Raw genomic sequence first — 19144 nt, forward strand, 5'->3', positions numbered from 1 at the left:
ATTGATTCAGTTTTGTCAACACATTGTGATCAGATTTTTAACCTTGCCTTTTTAAGTCTTTAATAGACAGTTAAGCTGATGCTTTGCAAAAGTGCTTCATCTTCAAGAAGATTCATAGGGAGGACTTTTTTGATAAGTGCAGGTCTCTAATAAAGTTCAGATTATACCACTGAACTGGGTAAGAAATTTAAAATTCTAATGGAAGACCTGATGGCTTCATAAAAAGATAACAAAAGGATTGGTTACGGAGTAAACTGGTATATATGGTTATAATGGTTATGCGTTTTGTCTGGAATATTACTGATTTTGATCTGTGTTCTCTAGATATAGGGAAGCCCTTCCCCTCAAGTTACTCGTGACTTAAAGCAATTTGGTAAATTATACTTCTATGAGTCTGGCTTTGTGGCAACAAGTCTCCCCCAGAATGCCAGGTCCATACTGGTTTTCAGGCTTATTCTCCTGAATTCCCCAGGGAATGAGATCTTTCTTATACAAGACTTGGATCCAGGACTTGGAACTTGGGATTATTTCCAACTCGGTATCCATGCCCCAAATCAAGGTAGGACTGTGTCCCATTTTAGCAGGAAGTAGCTAGAGTGGTCATCACCCCATTCCCTGAAAGACTTGGGGAAGGATGAAACAGAATTGGAGGTTGAAACCAAGTCCCCCTAAAACTGAGTTCCTCTGCCAAGTTCATGATTAACCACTCTATCCAAAACATACCTACATGTTCTCCTCAAGATTGAGGAATATCAAAGAAAAGGGGGGAATTGTAATAGAGTAGGGCGTGCAGCCATTGGCAGGTGGCAGTTACCAGGCAACCATTACTGCAAGACCACTAGCATGGTGGTTAGGGGGCCCATTAGGCCAACCCTCGGGTGTGGTGGTCACCAGGCAGAGAGTTAGGTAAGAGGCGGATCCTGGCCTTCTCCCCCTGGGCCCTACAGCTCACCTGGCCTCAGGCTGGCAGGTGAGCTGGGAGGCCCAGGGAACAGGCAGGGGGCTGTGTCCTGCAGGGCTCCATAGGCCTCACCAAGGTCATCCGCTGGCCGGTCCCAGGCCTTGAGGTGGTGATGAACCTCTCCCCCATCCCCACCTCTGCAACCTAATGGCAGTGGCAGTCTGCATGGGTTGCGGTCCATTGGACCTGGCTCCCTACCCCCCATTTAGGCAGCCTGAGGCACCTGAGGACCAATTGGGTCCTGGGCACCTGGCTCCCTCAGTGATGATGGCTGGGCAGGGACTGGGGACCTGGCCCTGAGGGCACTGCCAGCTGAGATCTGCCTATTTAGCTGGGCCTGGGTACTGGCGGGAGGACCCAGACTGGGTGCTAGACGAACGCTCCTGGGCAGGGAAACTGGCCCCCGCAGGGATCCCCTCCTCTTAGCCAGGACCTGGACCTCGGAGGGTGAAAGGTGAAAGTTATGCCTTGGGACCTTGCCCTTTCTTGTCAGAACAGAGAATAACATTTGTTTGGTGGAGATTTACAGGAACACCATCACTTGACCATGACCTGACCTCAAGAACAAAGGATCTGACACCAAGAAGTTTGCAACAACTAACCACGCCCCTCCCTCACCTTTCCTATAAAGGGGCTGTGCTGAAAGCGTTCAAGGAGTTTGGGTTTTTTAAGGCATGATCCACCCGTCTCCTTGCATGGCCCTGCAATAAACCATTCTCTGCTCCAAGCTCCGACATTTTGGTATTGTTTGGCCTCACTGTGCGTCATCAGGCACATGCACTTGTGTTCATTAACACCGTGATTACCCTGATTCCATAGCTTTTCTCAATTGTTTTCTCTTAGTGGAAACTCCTATTTCCTCTGTTATCTGCCTTCCTACATATTAAAGTTTCCTCATTCTTAAAAACTATACTTACATTAAGGTATAAAGACAATTTACATGCCTTATCTGTCACTCCACTTATTACCAGCACTTCCTAAACTTATTTGGTGACCTTTTTTCTTTTACTGCTCTTTGTGTTTCTTTTGAAACTGAGGGCTCAGGTGAAAAGGGCAATCTTCCCAGGTACAGATTAGTGACTCCCCTACCCCCACATAGTCTACAAGAAACTTTTATTTTTCTTCAACATTTCTTCATTAATAAGTTTCCTGATTTTCTTTTCCTATTTCTATCTGATGTCTTCTCTCTTGGCATTCCAATATCACCTACTTACTTTTTTTTTCACTTATCATACTTTGTTTTTCACTTTATTCACTCATTCAATTAACACGTGTTAGGAGGGCTGGAAGTTGAGGATGGCATGAATCTGAGTTTGAAGTTGAGAAGTCATTTTTAAAATTTTCATCTCATTTACTCATTTCAAAAACATTTTTAAAGATCTATTATCATGCCCTTTTTAAGATGGGGAAACACAGTTGGGAGATATTAGGTTACCCGATCAAAGCCAGACAACTGGAAGATGGAGCTGAAACTTGAGATCAGGTCTTCTAACATCACCTCCTGTGTTCTTTCCACTATTGCATATTAACTTCTCTCAGGATTGGCAAATAAGAGGCCTTCCTGCTGAATCTGCCTCTTTCTTGTTTTGTTTGATAAACACAGTAGCTTCTGGTTTGAGAAATCACCTGGAGTCAGACCACAGGGATTGATGGAAGATTGAAAAGTTCAATTCCAATTAAGGCATTCCAATTCAGATTAAATAATCAAACCAGAAGCTACTGTGTTTACCAGTCTTACTGCAGGGACTTTAAAAAAAAAAAAACATTGAATTTTCCCTGTTTTCCCTGTTACCAAAAGGAAGAGACCTTTACCCCTCTCCCCTTTCATAGAGAATTTTCTTGAACAAATTTGTAATTATAAATCCTTCCTATGTCTCTTTTATATGTATATAAGTCTTTTTAAAAGCTAAACAAGCCTCTTACCAGGTACAACTCAGTAAAGTTTTTCTTAAGGTCCTGGGAGCCAACTCTTTGAAATCTAAACATCCAGGAAGATAGTGCCCCATATCCTCGCACCATAGAAGTTAGCCTAGGCTCGTTGCTCCAAGCTAAAAGTACCTTCTTGTCACAGAAATAGAAAAGTTTTCTTTTTCCCTTCGATAATGGCAATTAACGAACACAAATGGCTACCCCAAGCGTGACCTACCAAAGAAGGTATAGCAACCGGTGTGGTTACGTAGTACCCTTACATGAGAACATGCACGTAATGGATTGTATCTGCTTGTCTATAAAAAAGGGTGAGATTCTTTCTTTGCAATCGCATTAGCAATTGCCTGTGACACCCATCCCAGTCTGGTTCAGGGCTTACTGAATAATATAATTTTTTTTCTACATTCAGTAAGATTTTCTGAGATGGCAGGAGATCTTAGTTTTCATTTTTCCTTGACAATATCAATTCATTTATGTTTCTTACCTTCCCTATCCCTACCCAGGATAGAAATGCGCTCCCTACTCACCTCACAGTTTGTTTTGACCACCAGGTGAGATAACGCCTCAGAACGGCAGCCAGAACCACGACTCCCAGCATTCCTGGCGCTCGCCGCTCTCCTTGCTTCCTCTTCCGGTTCAGGGGCTACTGAAACCGAAAGTGCGATGCTGTGGCCACCGCCGGGGTGATTTTCACCTTCGCCTGCGCGAGCCCTCGCTGACCCAGGTTGGCAAGCCAGACAAGAGTAAAATATGAACGGAAGAGTAGATTGCTTGGTTACTGAGGAGGAGATCAATCTCACTAGAGGACCCTCAGGTATGTGCAGAAATGATCATCGCTGGGAGTAGGGTACTTGAGGCTGTAATTGCAGAGCGGACACCTCTTCTGCAGAGCCAGATTCTTTTGGCCTTGGAGAAGGCAGGCCCCAACCGAGATATTTGCTGCAACGCTTGTGAGCACATAGAAGGCTATATTGGCATCCAGCGTTAGCCTGAGACGGATCTGAGGGATCCACCTCATTTTGCAGTCGGGTTACCACATATATTTATAGTCAGGAAGTTTCTTTCTGCTAACGGTACTAGAAAATCCTGGGGGAAAGCCTGCTTTTTAGCCAGCACCCATGAACACCACACCCTTCCTTCCGTTTGCCTGCTCTATCCCTGTTTCTATGAGAGACAGTTTAGTAAAAATGGGAGCATAAACGGTGTGTACTGTAAATGCATAGCCGTTTTCTTGGTGCTAGTATCCCTCCCTCCCTCCTTTCATTTCTGGGAAATTCATTTAGACGGTCAACTGGAATGTTAAACCAGAAAGAGACCTTAGAGATCTGCTACAGATGTTCCCAAAGCTGGTTTCGCCTCAAAATTATCCAAGGTTTTTTGGTTTTTCTTTTTTTTTTTAAAAAAAAAGGTTAATTCCCACCTCTGTGAATTTGGATTCAATACAGATGTTTCTTTGGTCCTTTTCATCCCTTCCTTCCTTCCCACAAGCCCGTCATGTGATTCCGATACTACCAAATCCTCACTTTCACCTACAGTGATTTTATCTCCTGATGCATTTCACTCCACTAGGCTCTTGATAGTACTACATGCTGCCCACTTTGGCTTTTGTTGCCTTTCCTTTACAGCTGTCTAGTGTATCAATTAAGAGCTTTAGCTTTGGGCTTATGTAGGTCCAAAAATGGTATCTAACCTCTTACTAGTTCTTTGATATTTATTAACTAACTTTACTGATGTAAGACTTAATTTCACATATGTAAAATGTGCATGATAATAGAGTACGCTTCCTCTGGTTATGAGAATGAAATTAGTTAATCTATGTAAAATATTTAGAACATTGTGTGCTAAGCACTGTGTGTTCACTACTATTGTTGTTTTTATTGTTAGTAGATAAATGGTTAGGTTAACACAGTAAATACTGCTAAATACTGTTATTTCAAGAGTCTCCAACAACTCATCAAGTACCATGAACTCTATCGGAAATAATTTTTTAAGTCTTTCACTCCTTTCTGTTTCCATCGTCACTACTTAGACCAGTCCATCTTTTCCCATCTGGAATTTTGCAGTAGCTTGACCACCACTCATAGATTATTTTTCATAAAATATGGCTTTCTTTTTTTTTCTTTTTTTTTTTTTTTTTAACGCGGGCCTCTCACTGTTGTGGCCTCTCCCGTTGCGGAGCACAGGCTCCGGACGCGCAGCCTCAGCGGCCATGGCTCACGGGCCCAGCCGCTCCGCGGCATGTGGGATCTTACCAGACCGGGGCACAAACCCGTGTCCCCTGCATCGGCAGGCGGACTCTCAACCACTGCGCCACCAGGGAAGCCCAAATATGGCTTTCTGAATCATCCATGCTTTGTCTTCTTTCTTGTTATAAAAAAATTGGAAATCAGCTTTACTTATGAGAGTGTAATTTATTACTAATCTGCATGGTTTAATGTCATGCTTCATACGATCTCCTAAACTTTTGTCAAAGGCTCATTCAGTGTGCCCAAGTCTCTTAGGTACATTTTTCTTATTTTATGTAAATTTCTCCTTCTCTCCCTGTTAATGGTTATTGACTTTTGAGGCTAACATGGAAAATTATTGTTAAACCAAAATCTGTTTTTCTGTACTTTTCATCCATTGGTACTTGTTCTTCTCCTAGGGCCAACTGAAACAATGGTAGTTCATTTTCTGATTGCCCTGCAAGTATTTAAAGGCATCTGGTTGTTCTCCTGTTTTGTCTCTTCTACAGCCTAAATATCCCTAGTTGTTACATTAGCTCTCTTGTGATGTGATTTGAAGTTTGATTCTTGTCTCTTGCTTAAGAACTTAATGTATTTTGACATGGTCCTTTTGCTGCAGTATCCACAGTATTTTCAGGATCTCCTGACTGGAGCAGAGCAGAACTCTGATATTCTCTTGCATATTCCAGTCACTAAATATTTTAAAAGTTTAGTGTAATATCACTTCACCTTTTTTGGTATTTACATAACAGTGTTGATTAATGTTCAGCTCACTATTCACTGAAATTTCTGATCCTATTGATCTTGCAGACCTGAAGTTCCTAGTGTTACCATTTTTCTGCATTATTAGAATTAGGACAAACGTTAAAGGACTGATTAAGAATACTTGTATATGCTAATGTGTCTCACCTCAGAGTTGTTTCATTTCTGTTTTGTATGTGCATTTATTCAAAAATGAATGAATTTATTCACCTAGTGACTTTTAATTTTTTCTAAGCATTTTCATGTTTTACTCATATAAGTTGATAAACTTAAAAGTTTAGATGAGTAGAGCCACAAACTTGGATAAAAACAGTCATTTGAAGTTTGATTGGTTCATTTAACAAGGTTCCAAGTTTCTGTTTATCACCTCCCAAAGCTAGTTACCTGGTATGTGGTATTCCTAAGAAGTCTCACAGTCTAACTCGGCTTTTCCTCACTGTGCCATCATGAAGATGCATAGGGAAGAAGTCAGTTATCACCACTAGAAGCTTCCAGTAATTTTGGTAGTCCCATAGTGTTCTTTCTTTCTATAGAAGAAATATGAAAAGCCTATAGTTCCAAGTATGCATCTCTGTTTGTAGTCAGCATTGTCACTCTTTGTTTCAGTACAGCGTCCTTTGTAGGGACCTGATAGTTTAATCAGGTAACTGCAAGGATGTACATACTTTTGCCTTTTTGTGTCAGTGTTCTGTCAGGGGCAAGAGTCTTGGGTAATTCCAGTGTTTAGGCCCATTTTGCAAGGCAAATGAACCTATTCTGTCTGATCTTGCTTACTGCAAGGGAAATAAAATCTTGGGGAAGTTATGACTATGAAGTGAGTATCTGGTGAGGCAAAAGAAAGCTTGGTACATAGCTTGACATCTATCCTATGCCTACTTCCTCAGCCATGTAAGGAGAGGCTTAGGCTGGACGACTTTGTAAGTTTCTTCCACTTCCAAGAGTTCATGATTCTTTGGCCATGTGTTGTTTTATGGTTCCTGCCATTTTGAACCAGCAGTAGGTGGTCTGAAGAATCAATCACAATCTCAAATGAAATGCCCTCAAGGGTTTGAAGAGTTTACTTTTTATCCTTTATGGAACACTCTTCTTTCTATGGGCATCCAGCTTGATTATAGTCTCGAAGCCTCCCACTTTTATCAAATTGAGAGTTTTTAATGTTGGAAAGACTCAGTTACTCTAAGAAGTATGACAAGAATCTAATTTAGCTTTTTTTCACTGTAACAGGTACATATTGGCCATAAAGACAACCCTACTTCATGTTGGATATTAGGATTCCTTGTTCAGGACTGAGTTATCAGTGAGTTTCGGCAAGTTGCTCCCGATTACCACCTTTAAAGAGGGAACAGAATCTCTATTTTTCTACTTTCTTTAAAGGAGTTGCAGAGGGTAATGGGTTGGTACAATGTTTTAATAATGAATAATTAAGGAAGTATTCTCTTTCTGGCAGTGTGCTAGTTACTTTTTATATATATATAAATTTTTTTTCTTCACAACCACCGTGAATGGTGATTAATCCACATTATTAATTGAGGAAATTGTCTCTCAGAGAGGTTAAGGATTTGCCCAAGTTCTAAAGCCAGTAAGTTTCAAAAGCCAGGAATTTAACCCAGATCTGTTGATTATAGTGTTCCATATACTACCTCCCACTATAGTAGCTATGTCTAAGGAGTTGGCTCCCAGCCTTTCTCCTGACCTTTATTTTGTTATATCATGCCTTATTTCCAGAATGATTTGAGGCATCCTATGACTAACACAATCCGCAGTGGAAAGTTTTTATAGTTTTCTGTTGACAGAGCTGACAGCGTATCAAGGTGAGAACCTAAAAACAAAAACCTCATAAAGTCCAAGCATCTAAGCCTCTACAGACCTGCCGTGTGCTTTGTGTTTAACCCCGAGACTGGTGCTAACAGTTTTCTGACCCTTCATATGCCAAATAGAGCTGAGAATAAAGTGCTGTATCCTTGCCCTATTTTCTCTTTTTATTTTTTGGTTTTTTTTTTTTTTTTTTTTTTGCGGTACACGGGCCTCTCAGTGCTGTGGCATCTCCCGTTGAGGAGCACAGGCTCCAGACGCAGGCTCAGTGGCCATGGCTCACGGGCCCAGCCGCTCCGTGGCATGTGGGATCTTCCCGGACCGGGTCACGAACCCGTGTCCCCTGCATTGGCAGGCGGACTGTCAACCACTGCGCCACCAGGGAAGCCCCCTATTTTCTCTTTTGATTATGTGACGTCTAGCCCTCATTGAATTTATGTTCCGATGGAGATATGACATTCACATGTAAAAAGTTAAATCTCAGTGCAGAGGTGCAGATGGTTAAGGACTGTGATGAGCATGAATGTAATAGGAGGACAAAGGAAGTGTGTAGAGAGGTATGTTAATCTAACCCTGTGCTAGAAAAGGTGAAAGAATGGAGGCATTGGTGGGGGCCAGACTGATCAATTACAAGAAGGTGGAACTTATGTTGCTCTTATAGACAAGCTTTAGGCTAGTGCCACAACCAGGGATGGCTTAAGGAGAAATAGAGAAAAGAAAATAAGTAAGCGTATTCTGAGATGAGTGAATAAACCAGCCTGGATAGAAGGAAGGGTTCATTTAGGAGAGTTAAGGGAGAAGAGGTTGCTAAGATAGGTAGAGACTGGATCATGAAAAGTTCTCAATGCTGGTGTGAAAACTTAACCTTTCTCTAAGATTCCATCTTGATTCCTTCCCCTTCCTATTCATTGATTCCTATTCATTCATTGATTAAGATTCAATTCAAGAGTCACCTCCTCCAGGAAGCCTTCTTCACCCAGGCTAGATGCCCCCTTATTATGAATCTCAGACACCATTTATTGTCTGTCATGTATTGCCAAACTAAGCACTTTGTCTCATCTACTCCCAGCAAGGAATAAATGGTTATTATCCCATTTTGCAAAGGAGAAAACCTTGACTCTCATCACACAACTCTTTAAGTGGCAGAGTTAAGAATTGGATCCAGTGCAGACCTACTAGAGAATGGACTTGAGGACACGGGGAGGGGGAAGGGTAAGCTGGGACAAAGTGAGAGAGTGGCATGGACATATATACACTACCAAGTGTAAAATAGATAGCTAGTGGGAAGCAGCTGCATAGCACAGGGAGATCAGCTCGGTGCTTTGTGACCACCTAGAGGGGTGGGATAGAGAGGGTGGGAGGGAGGGAGATGCAAGAGGGAAGAGATGTGGGGATATATGTATATGTATAGCTGATTCACTTTTATAAAGCAGAAATTAACACACCACTGTAAAGCAATTATACGCCAATAAAGATGTTAAAAAAAAAAAAAAAGAATTGGATCCAGGTCTATGTGACTTAAAAATCCAGGCTCTGAACGATCCTAGAAAGATCACAGAGTCCTGTGGGAACACAGAGAGAAAAAAATAGCGTTATTTCTATATTTGCTTCCTTACTTGTGTCTCCTCTTCCCTCTACTTCAGTCTGAGCTCTTCTGATTAAAAGGATATATATATTTCATCTCTTGTTTTCCTAATGCCTTGCCTGGTACATGACACAAAGTGGTCAGTAAATGTTCTTGAAAGGACTAGGCAAATTGATGAATATCAGAAAAGTATAATAGGATGTTGTTATATAAAGATAACCAGTAACATGGTCTATTTCAGCTTTCAAAAAGTCATAAACAAGGTTCTCCACTAAATACAATTTGAGAAAGAAGAATCAGTTTGGTCCTAATGTGATATAACGGTAGGAAACTGACTAACATTCCAGAAACAAGGAGATGGAATAAGTGGAAAAACACAGAGACTGAGAAAAGTATATGATACAAAGAATGTGTCTCTAAAGATTGCTTCAAGGATCAATCTTACTGAGAATTTTTTCAAGATAGAAGTAGAAAGGCAAGCTGATAGATGCTCAACTATAGAAACATTTTGTAAAGCCATGTGACTAGGCAACAAAGTAGCCAATGATTGTATTTGAGTAAATGCACAATTATTTATTGAGGAAAACTATCTATACTTGATTGATTGAATCAGAACAAACTTGGTTTCAGGAGGCTCAGAAATAAAAGGAAGCTGTTTTTAAAAATATTCATTTAGTGTTTACTATGTACACTATGATTAGGAATCATTGATACTAGGATAAAGAATAAGAAACGATCCCTATTTTTAAGAATTTTGCAGTTCAGTAGGAGGATAATTATGGTAGGCATGTGCTAACTATCCTCAAGAGGTAGAATATCCAGAGACTTATGGACCTTCATAAGATACGTTCCCAGTAGAGTCAGACTCAGTGGAACATTTCAGACAGAAGACCAAAGGAAATACTCAGTGCCTTTAGGAAGTGTCTTAGAAACGAATTAGATAATGTCCTTCTCCCCTTGTACAAAACTATGGTGTTTTCATGCCTGTTGCTATGCACAGCTTACCATATATTGGGCAAGAAGCAGCAGAATAAGAGAAAATTGATAAGAGGGCAACAGATAGGGTATAAATTGTAATATCAGGCAAAAATTAAGAGATCGAAACATTTTGAAAGCAAGGGAGCAAGTAGAGACATGATCTGGTAGAGACCGGATATACAAATTCAGTGCTTGCAAAAGGGCTTATCCTGGAGTGAGAGAATAAGGATGCTGTCGACTGAAGAAAATGCACAATCTAAATGTTGAGAAAATATGCACAATCTAAATGTTTTATTTGACATTCTTTCTGAGGACTTCAAGCCCAGAAGACAGCCTCTCAGATACCTCTGAGGGACTGCTCCCAAGAGGTAAGGGAGGAGCCAGAATATATAGGGGTTTTGAGACAAAGGCCAGGTAGTCAGAACATCAAAAGATTACCGTTAATGATAGAAAACCAGATATCCCAAGTTAGGGAATTTAGGGCTTTTCTATGTATGGAAAGATGCAAGTCTGGGCTCATTGAAAGCGTTCCTTTGATACACACCTTAGCTATCTAGGGCCAGTATCCTGTTCTTTCCCATCCTGAGTCCCCTCAGGCTGCACCATTGGGCGTGTCTGCAGTGGCTCAGGGCTTGGCGGTGGGTCAGCCCCTTTGTCTCCATCCTGAGTTCCCTCAGGGCTCATTGTCAGGAGCAGCTGTAATTTGATGGCTTGATGGTTACAACATCCTTTGTTTACCAAAATGGCAGGCAACACTTTTCACACGCAGTCCCTCCCCTTGGTCATAAATTCCCAACGTTTGGGAGACATTTCATGACTGATTTTTGTCCCACAGTGCTAGGAAGGCTCATTCCTAGATCAGGCAAAGATTCTGTTGATATGCCACTCAAGGTGCCAATTTCTGGATTAGGCCCTGTTGATAATTTAAAATTCTCTGGATCCGCCGTCTTACTAGTTTATTATGATCCAGGAAATGTTTTCCCTTGTTGCTTCTTCCCATACCTAGAGTTGCACTATTACAATTATTCTGTATAGAGTTATATAGGTTTAACTCTCAAGACATCACTAATTTTGTTGGGGGCCTGGGGTAATGCAGGAGACAACAATCTTATAAAATAGACAGGATATAAGTAATACGGCTAGTAACATTAACAAAGTCATACTGCAGCAGAGAGACAAAAAGCACAAATAATTTGGAAACAGAGAACAAATTAAAACGATAATTAGTATAACTAGTTGTAATCTGGTTGCAATAAACCATCAAGTCCACAGGAGAGCCAGCTGGAAAAGCCAAATTCTGGAGGGATCAGGAATAGGTAGATCAAATGCCTACCTAGATATTTGAAAGAGAAACTTAAGAGCAATAAAAAGAGGCCCAGATGTATGTCCTGGCATGTACTGCCTGAAACATCTTTGGTCTGTATTGACTGAAAAAAAAAAAAAAATGCACAACCTAAAAGTCGAGAGTTAAGTTTTATTTAGCAGACAAAATTGGACTTAAGCCTGGGACGCAGCCTCTCAGATAGCTCTGAGAGTCTGCTCTGAAGGGGTAAGGGAGGAGGCAGGACACATAGGAGTTCTTGCAACAAAGACCAGGTAGTCAGAACATCAAAAGGTTACTGTTAAGTAAAGAAAACCAGACATCTCAAGTTAAGGAATTTAGTGCTTTTCTGTGTATGGGAAGATGCAAAAGTCTGGGCTCATTGAAATCATTCCTTTGACATGCACCTCAGCTATCTGGGGCCAGTATCCTGGGCTTTCTCACCCGGAGTCTCCTCAGGGTACATCACTGGAGGTGGCTGTGGTGGCTGACTGCTTGATGGCAGGCGTGCTGCTTCCATCCTGAGTTTCCTCAGGGCTCACTGTCACGGGCAGCTATAATGTGATGGCTCGATGGCTGCAACAACCTTTGTTTACAGTGTTGCAGGCAGTATTTTTTTCATTCACACAGGCCATATTCTTTGTCGCCTCCATCAGATGGGGCACCAGGATGGACAGAGACGGACCATGGGCGTAATACATTTTTTGTTGCTGCACTGTCTTTCTGTTTCTTTGAGGTTTAAGATTTTCCCTCTTTCTCTCTTTGTCATGTTACTCTCTTTTGGGAGAAGTAACAAATAACAACTGACATATTTCATCTTTGGACCAGAGAGTCTCCAGAGAATATAATAGTTTTGGGTGAAAAGATGCCTAGTCATTTAACCTCTTGAATCACTTGTTTGAATCATTCATTCTTTCTTTCTTTCAATCTACACATTTATTGAGCAATGACTGTAGCGCATGTTGCTGTGCCAGGCACTGTGGATACAAAGAGAACTGAATTTTAATATAATTGCAGTGAGCAGTAAAGCATAGTGATTAAGAGCCAGAATACCTGTGTTCCTAGCTATGTGCCTTGGGCAAGTTACCTCACTTCTATATACTTTGATTTCCTTAGCTATAAAATGAGAGTATTAACAGCACCTATTCAGACTTGTTGTGAGAATTAAATGGGGGTTTTGTTTTGTTTTGTTTTACAGATACTTTTATAGTGTTGATTCTGTATCAGGCACTCTTCTAATCAGTTTACCAAAGATAACTCATTTAATTAATTAAATGGTGCCTGTCATTACTGCTGCTGTGTGGAAAATAGATTTCAGAGGAGCAAGAGTTGAGTCATCCAGGAAAGGCAGGGTAACCTATGTCATAGGCATTTTAGGGACATTGGGTTTCCCCTTCTATATTTCCCTCCTTTCCTTTTGTGCCTTCTTTTTCAGGTTATGAAAAAGCCTACTGGAGGCTCACAGAGACGTTATTAACGTTGCTGCATTTCCCCAGAATTAGAAATGTTAGGAATTCCTGGCTTAGGTGTTACTTCCAATGGCTTTAACAGTCGCTTGCCACCAACTGAGGTTTGTATGTGTCCTAGGTACTGGGTGGGCACAGGAGATACAAAAATGAAAAAAAGCCAATCCCCTGTGCATGGATGTTTATAGCAGCTTTATTCATCATTGGAACTATTGATAATTACTGCAATAGTGTAAAGAGCTAATTAAACAAGTAATTTCAGTGAAATATGTTTCTAGGCAAAAGGAAGAAGACATCGAAAATCTTGGAGACATGGAACAGCTGTGTGTGTGTAAGGGTGAAAAGCAGGGAGGTGATAATTATTATTTTTTTTTAATTAAGACTTTATTTATTTAGAGCAGTTTTTGTTTCACAGCAAAATTGAGAAGGTACAGAGGTTTCCCATATCTCCCATCCCCACATATGCATAGCCTCCCCCATTATTGACATCCCCCACCAGAGAGGTACATTTGTTACAATTGATGAACCTACATTGATTGACCCATTGTAAATACCCAAAGTCCATAGTTCATACTAGGGTTCACTCTTGGTGTTGTACATTCTATGGGAATGTACAAATGTATAACGACCTATGTCCATCATTATGGTATCATACAGAGTATTTTCACTACCTTAGATCCTCTGTGCTTCACCTATATATCCCTCTCTTCCCTCCTAACCCTAGTAACCACTGATCTTTGCCTTTTCCAGAGTGTCATATAGTTGAAATCATACAGTATGTAGCCTTTCCAGATAGGCTTTTTTCACTGAGTAATATGCATTTAAGGATCCCCACATCTTTTCATGGCTTGATAGTCCATTCATTTTTAGTGCTAAATAATATTCCATTCTCTGGATGTACTACACTTTATCCATTCATCTACTGAAGGAGTTTTGGTTCCTCTAAGTTTGGGTAATTATGAATAAAGTTGCTGTGAATATTCATGCATAGGTTTTTGTGTGGACATAAGTTTTTGATTCCATTGGGTAAATACCAAGGAACGCAATTGCTGGATCATATGGTACGAGTATGTTTAGTTTTGTAAGAAACAAAAGTGGCTGTACCATTTTGCATTCCCACCAGCAGTCAGTGAAAGTTCCTGTAACTCCACATCCTCACCAGCATTTGGTGTTATCAGTGTCCTGAATTTTGGCTATTCTGATAGGTGAGTAGTGGTATCCGATTGTTGTTTTCATTTGCATTTCCCTGATGGCATACGATGTGGAGCATCTTTTCATGTGCTTATTTGACATCTGTAGATCTTCTTTGGTGAGGGCAATTATTAAGTTTTGTTGTTACTGTATAGTGTAGAGCAGGGAGGGTCCAAAGCTGGCTAGAAAGGTAGGTTATAAGGATTTTGAGTTTAAACTTCATCTTCTATATCAGCATTTTTCAGTTCTTTTTAACTTTCAACTTTCATTCACATTAACATCTTGAGACTGTGCTTAGAATTTAAAAAAAAATCATTTTATCATATTTGCATTGAAAAGATACTGTGTGAGAAGTAGGGTACTGTAATCACATTTTTTGCCCAATTATCACCAAATAATCGGTGCTTCAAGTACCTTTAGACTGTCTTTTATTATTGATTAATAATAAGAGTCAATGATAGTTGCTTAGGATACTTGCATTTTCACACTTAAGAATTACCAGATTCATTTTTAAATCAATTTTATTGCAGTATGATTGACATGTAATAAAGTGCATTCATTTTAAGTGTAAAGTTCTAAGGAGTTTGGCGAATAATATACACATGTGTAATCATGACTCATCACTTTAGAAAATTCTCTGTGTGTTCCTGCAGTGGGCCCTTTCACCCATCCTCTAGGCAACCACTGATCTGATTTCTATCACTGTAGATGAGTTTTGCCTAATATAGAACGTCATAGAAATGGTATCATATAGAGTGTATTTAGGCTTCTTTCACTCATCTATGCATTTATTTGTTATTACTGAGTAGTATTTCATTGTGTAAATATACCACATTATGATTATCCATTTACCTATTAATGGACTTTTGGGTTTCTGGGTTTTGATTATTAAAAATAAATCTGCTGTGAGTATTCATATGCAACTCTTTGTGTAAACACGTGTTTTAATTTGCCTTGATTAAATACCTAATAATTGGGAGTGGGTTTGGTGGGTTTTATGGGTAAGTGTGTGTTTAGCTTTAAAAGAAACTGCCAAACTTTTTCAAAGTATGTGTGTCATTTTACAATTCTATCAGCTGTGTATGACAGTTCCAGTTATCTCACATCCAACATTTGCCAACGTTTGATATTATCATTCCTTTTTATTTTAGCCATCGTAGGGGTTGTGGAGTGGTTTTTTGTTTGCATTTCCCAGATAACTAATGATGATGAGCATATTTTTATATGTTTAATGGCCATTCATATATATTCTGAAGTATTTGTTTAAGTCGTTTACCCATTTTTATTGGATTGTTTGTTTTCTTATTATTGGATTGTAAGAGTTCTTTATATATTCTGGGCACAAGTCCTTTGTCATGTATATGTGTTGCAGATATTTTCTTTCAGTTTGGCTTGCCTTTCCTTTTTGGGAAGTAGGGTTTGTGTTTTGAAGAGTAGAAGGCTTTAAGTTTTATGAAGAACAGTTTGTCAAGTTTTTTTTTTTTTTTTCTTTTATGGTTGTGCTATTTGTGTAATGTCTAAGAAATCTTAAGTACCCCAAGGTAAAGAACATCTTCTTCTATGTTTTCTAATAGAAATGTTATAGATTAGCTTTTACATTTAGTTCCAAGATACATTTCAAATTAATTTATTTTGCATGTGTTTGAGTTAATCATTAAAATTCATTTTTATCTCTATCTCATATAGATATGCAGTTGTCTCAACACTTATTGAAAACATCCTTTCACCATTGAAATACATTATTATCTGTATCAAAAATCAGTTGACCATTTATATGTGGGCCCAATATTGATCTCAATTTGATTCCATTAGCCTGTCTTTCTCTATACAAATACCATAGTATGTTGACAAATGTAGCTTTATAGTAAACCTTGAAATAAAGTGTGAGTCTTCCAATTTTGTTTCTTTTCAAAAATGTTTTGACTGTTCTAGAACTTTAATAATATAAGTTTCAAAAAAAAACCACCCCAGAGTATTAATTTCCATGTAAATTTTAGAACCAGCTTGTCAGTTTCTACAAATACCTCTCTGTTGGATTTTGACTGGGATTGCATTAAAATTATCCATTTTATGAAATAATGCCATTTGCAGCACCATGGATGGATCTAGAGATTATCATACTAAGTGAAGTAAGTCAGAAAGAGACAAATACCATATGCTATCACTTATATGTGTAAACTAAAATATGACACAAATGAACTTATCTACGAAACAGAAACAGACTCATAGACATAGAGAACAGACTTGTGGTTGCCAAGGGGGAGGGAGGGGAGGGGAGGGATAGATTGTGAGTTTGCGATTAGCAGATCCAAACTGTTATACATAGAATGGATGAACAACAATATCCCACTGTATAGCACAGGGAACTATATTCAATATCCTGTGATAAACCCTAATGGAAAAGAATATGAGAAAGAATGTGTGTGTGTGTGTATATATATATATATATATATATATATATATGTATAACTGAATCACTTTACAGCAGAAATTAACACAACATTGTAAATGAACTATACGTCAATAAAAATATATAAATAAATAAAAATCCATTTTGATTTAGAGAGAATTGTATCTTAAAAGTACTAAGACATCTAGTCCAGGACATGGTGTATCTTCATTTATTTAGTTTTTTATTGTTTCCCACAGTTTTTAATATATTTTGATTTGTCATTCAACTAAAATGTTTTCTATTTTCCCTTATAATTTCATCCTTAACTCATAGGTTATTTGTTTTCCAAACATTTAGGGATTTTTTAGATATCTTATTTTTGAGGACAGTGTTTGTGTCCCTCCAAAATTCACATGTTGAAGCCCTAATCTCTAATGTGACTGCATTTGGAGACAGGGCCTTTACTGAAGTAATTAAGGTTAAATGAAGTTATGATGATGGGGCCCCGATCCTATAGAATTAGTGTCCTTATAGAAAGAGACCCAGAGAGCTCACTCTCTCTTTGTGTGTAACAAAGCAGTCATAGGACCAGAGAGCAAGATGGTGGCCACCTACAAGTTAAGAGAAGAGACCTTAGAATGAAATCTGTCTTGCTGGTACTTTGATCTTGGACTTCCTTAGCCTCCAGAACAGAATTTCTCTTAAGTCACTCTGTGGTATTTTGTTATGTCAGCCCAAGAAGACTAATTCAGTTATTTTTGTTGATTTCTAATTCATTTCTGTCTTGAAATTTATTGAGACTGACTTTCTTGACCTACCATCAATCCTTGTGAACATTCCCTTTGCACTACAAAAGAATGTTTATAGTTGCTGAGTATGTTGTTCAGTAAATGTAAATTAGGTCAAGTTCATTCTTAGTGTTGTTCAAGTGTTCTATATTTTTACTGACTTTTCTGTTTACTTGTTCTATCAATTACTGAGGGAGAAATGTTGAAATCTACAATAGTCCTTTTTGACTTGCCTTTTTCTCATTTCAGTTTTTGTTTCATTGATACTCAAATTCTGTTATTGGGTACATTCATATCTAGTGTTTCGTCTTCTTATGAATTGACTCCTTTTTTATTAGGAAATGCCCCTTTTTATCCCTTGTAATATTCCTTTTTCCAAAGTTTACTTACTAATACGGTCAATCCAGCTGCTTAGTATATCTATGTTCATTCTTTTTATTTTAAGTTGCATTTACCCGTGTATTTATGATTTCTGGTGGTATTCATTCCTTCATAGAGATCCAAGTTTCCATTCAGTATTTTGTTTTTGCCTGAAGAATTTCCTTTAATATTTATCATAATGTAAATCTGCTTAGGACACATTCTGTCAGCTTTTGTTCTGCTCACAAAGTGTTTATTTTACTTTACTTTTTGAAGGCTGTATTCACTGGACATAGAATTATAAGTTAACTTGTATTTTTCTTTTAGCATTTTAAAGATGATGCTTCATTGACTTATGGCTTGCATAGTTTCTGAGGAGAAGTCTATTGTCGTTCTTATCTTTATTCCTTTGTACTTAAGGTGTCCTTTTTCCCTGTGAACTACTTTTAAGATTTTCTCTTTATACATGGTTTTGAGCAATGTGATTATGATATGTCTTACTGTTTTTTTCTTTTGTATTTATCCTGATTGGGGTTTGTTGAGCTTCTTGGATCTGTTTGTTTATATTTTCATCACATTTGAGCTAATTGTTTTCTTCAGACATTTTTTTCTATCTCCCTTTTTTCCTCTGCTTCTGGAACTCTAGTTACATATATATTAAACCATGTCCTGTTATCCCACGTGTTACTGTGGTTTCCCTATTATGTCTTCTCACTTACCTTTTATTCTGTGGTATCAAATCTGTTGTTACTCACATCTAGTGTATTTTTCCTTCCAGATATTCTAGTTTTCAAACCTATAAGTTTCATTTTCCTAAAAAAATCTTCCATTTTCATCAGTAGAACAGGATAGAGAGCCCAGAAATAAACCCATGCATATATGGTCAATTAATTTGTGACAAAGGAGCTAAGCATATACAGTGGAGGAAGGATAGTATCTTCAGTAAATGATGTTGGAAAAACTGGACAGCCATATGCAAAAGAATGCAACTGGCCTACTGTCTTACACCATGCACAAAAATCAGCTCAAAATGAAGTCAAAAGCTGCTTCAAGACTGGGGGAAAAACTTCCATTTTCACATTATGTTTGACTTCCTTTAGTTATTTCCACATAGTTATAATAGCCTTTTAAACATCCTTGTCTGCTAGTTTCATCCTCTGTTATTTCTGGTTGTTTCTATTGACCAGTTTTTTTCTTGATTCTAGGTCATGTTTTCTTGCTTCTTAGCATGTTAAATTTTTTTAATTAGATTCTGGATGTTGTGATTGTTACATTGTTCAGTGTCTGCATTTTGTTTTCTTACATTAACATTTTTAATATTACATTGTTGAATTTGTTTTGGTAGGCAGTTAAGTAACTTGCAGGTCAGTTTCA

General features: G+C 38.7%; 1 protein-coding gene and 1 long non-coding RNA gene across 2 annotated transcripts in view; one reads left to right on the forward strand and one right to left on the reverse strand.

Moving 5' to 3' along the window:
• LOC141277950 (uncharacterized) overlaps positions 1 to 3484 on the reverse strand; it is a 54770-nt gene extending 51286 nt beyond the window's left edge. The window contains exon 1 of the long non-coding RNA XR_012329922.1: positions 3418 to 3484. This is a non-coding gene — a long non-coding RNA (uncharacterized lncRNA). The remainder of the gene's footprint in view (positions 1 to 3417) is intronic.
• A 45-nt stretch (positions 3485 to 3529) lies between these two features.
• SYNJ2BP (synaptojanin 2 binding protein) overlaps positions 3530 to 19144 on the forward strand; it is a 44952-nt gene continuing 29337 nt past the window's right edge. The window contains exon 1 of the mRNA XM_073800315.1: positions 3530 to 3704. Coding sequence (XP_073656416.1) covers positions 3641 to 3704 — 64 coding nt within the window. The 5' untranslated portion in view covers positions 3530 to 3640. The remainder of the gene's footprint in view (positions 3705 to 19144) is intronic.

This window comes from Tursiops truncatus, chromosome 2 (assembly GCF_011762595.2).
Source record: "Tursiops truncatus isolate mTurTru1 chromosome 2, mTurTru1.mat.Y, whole genome shotgun sequence".
NCBI classification, from domain to species: Eukaryota; Metazoa; Chordata; class Mammalia; order Artiodactyla; family Delphinidae; genus Tursiops; species Tursiops truncatus.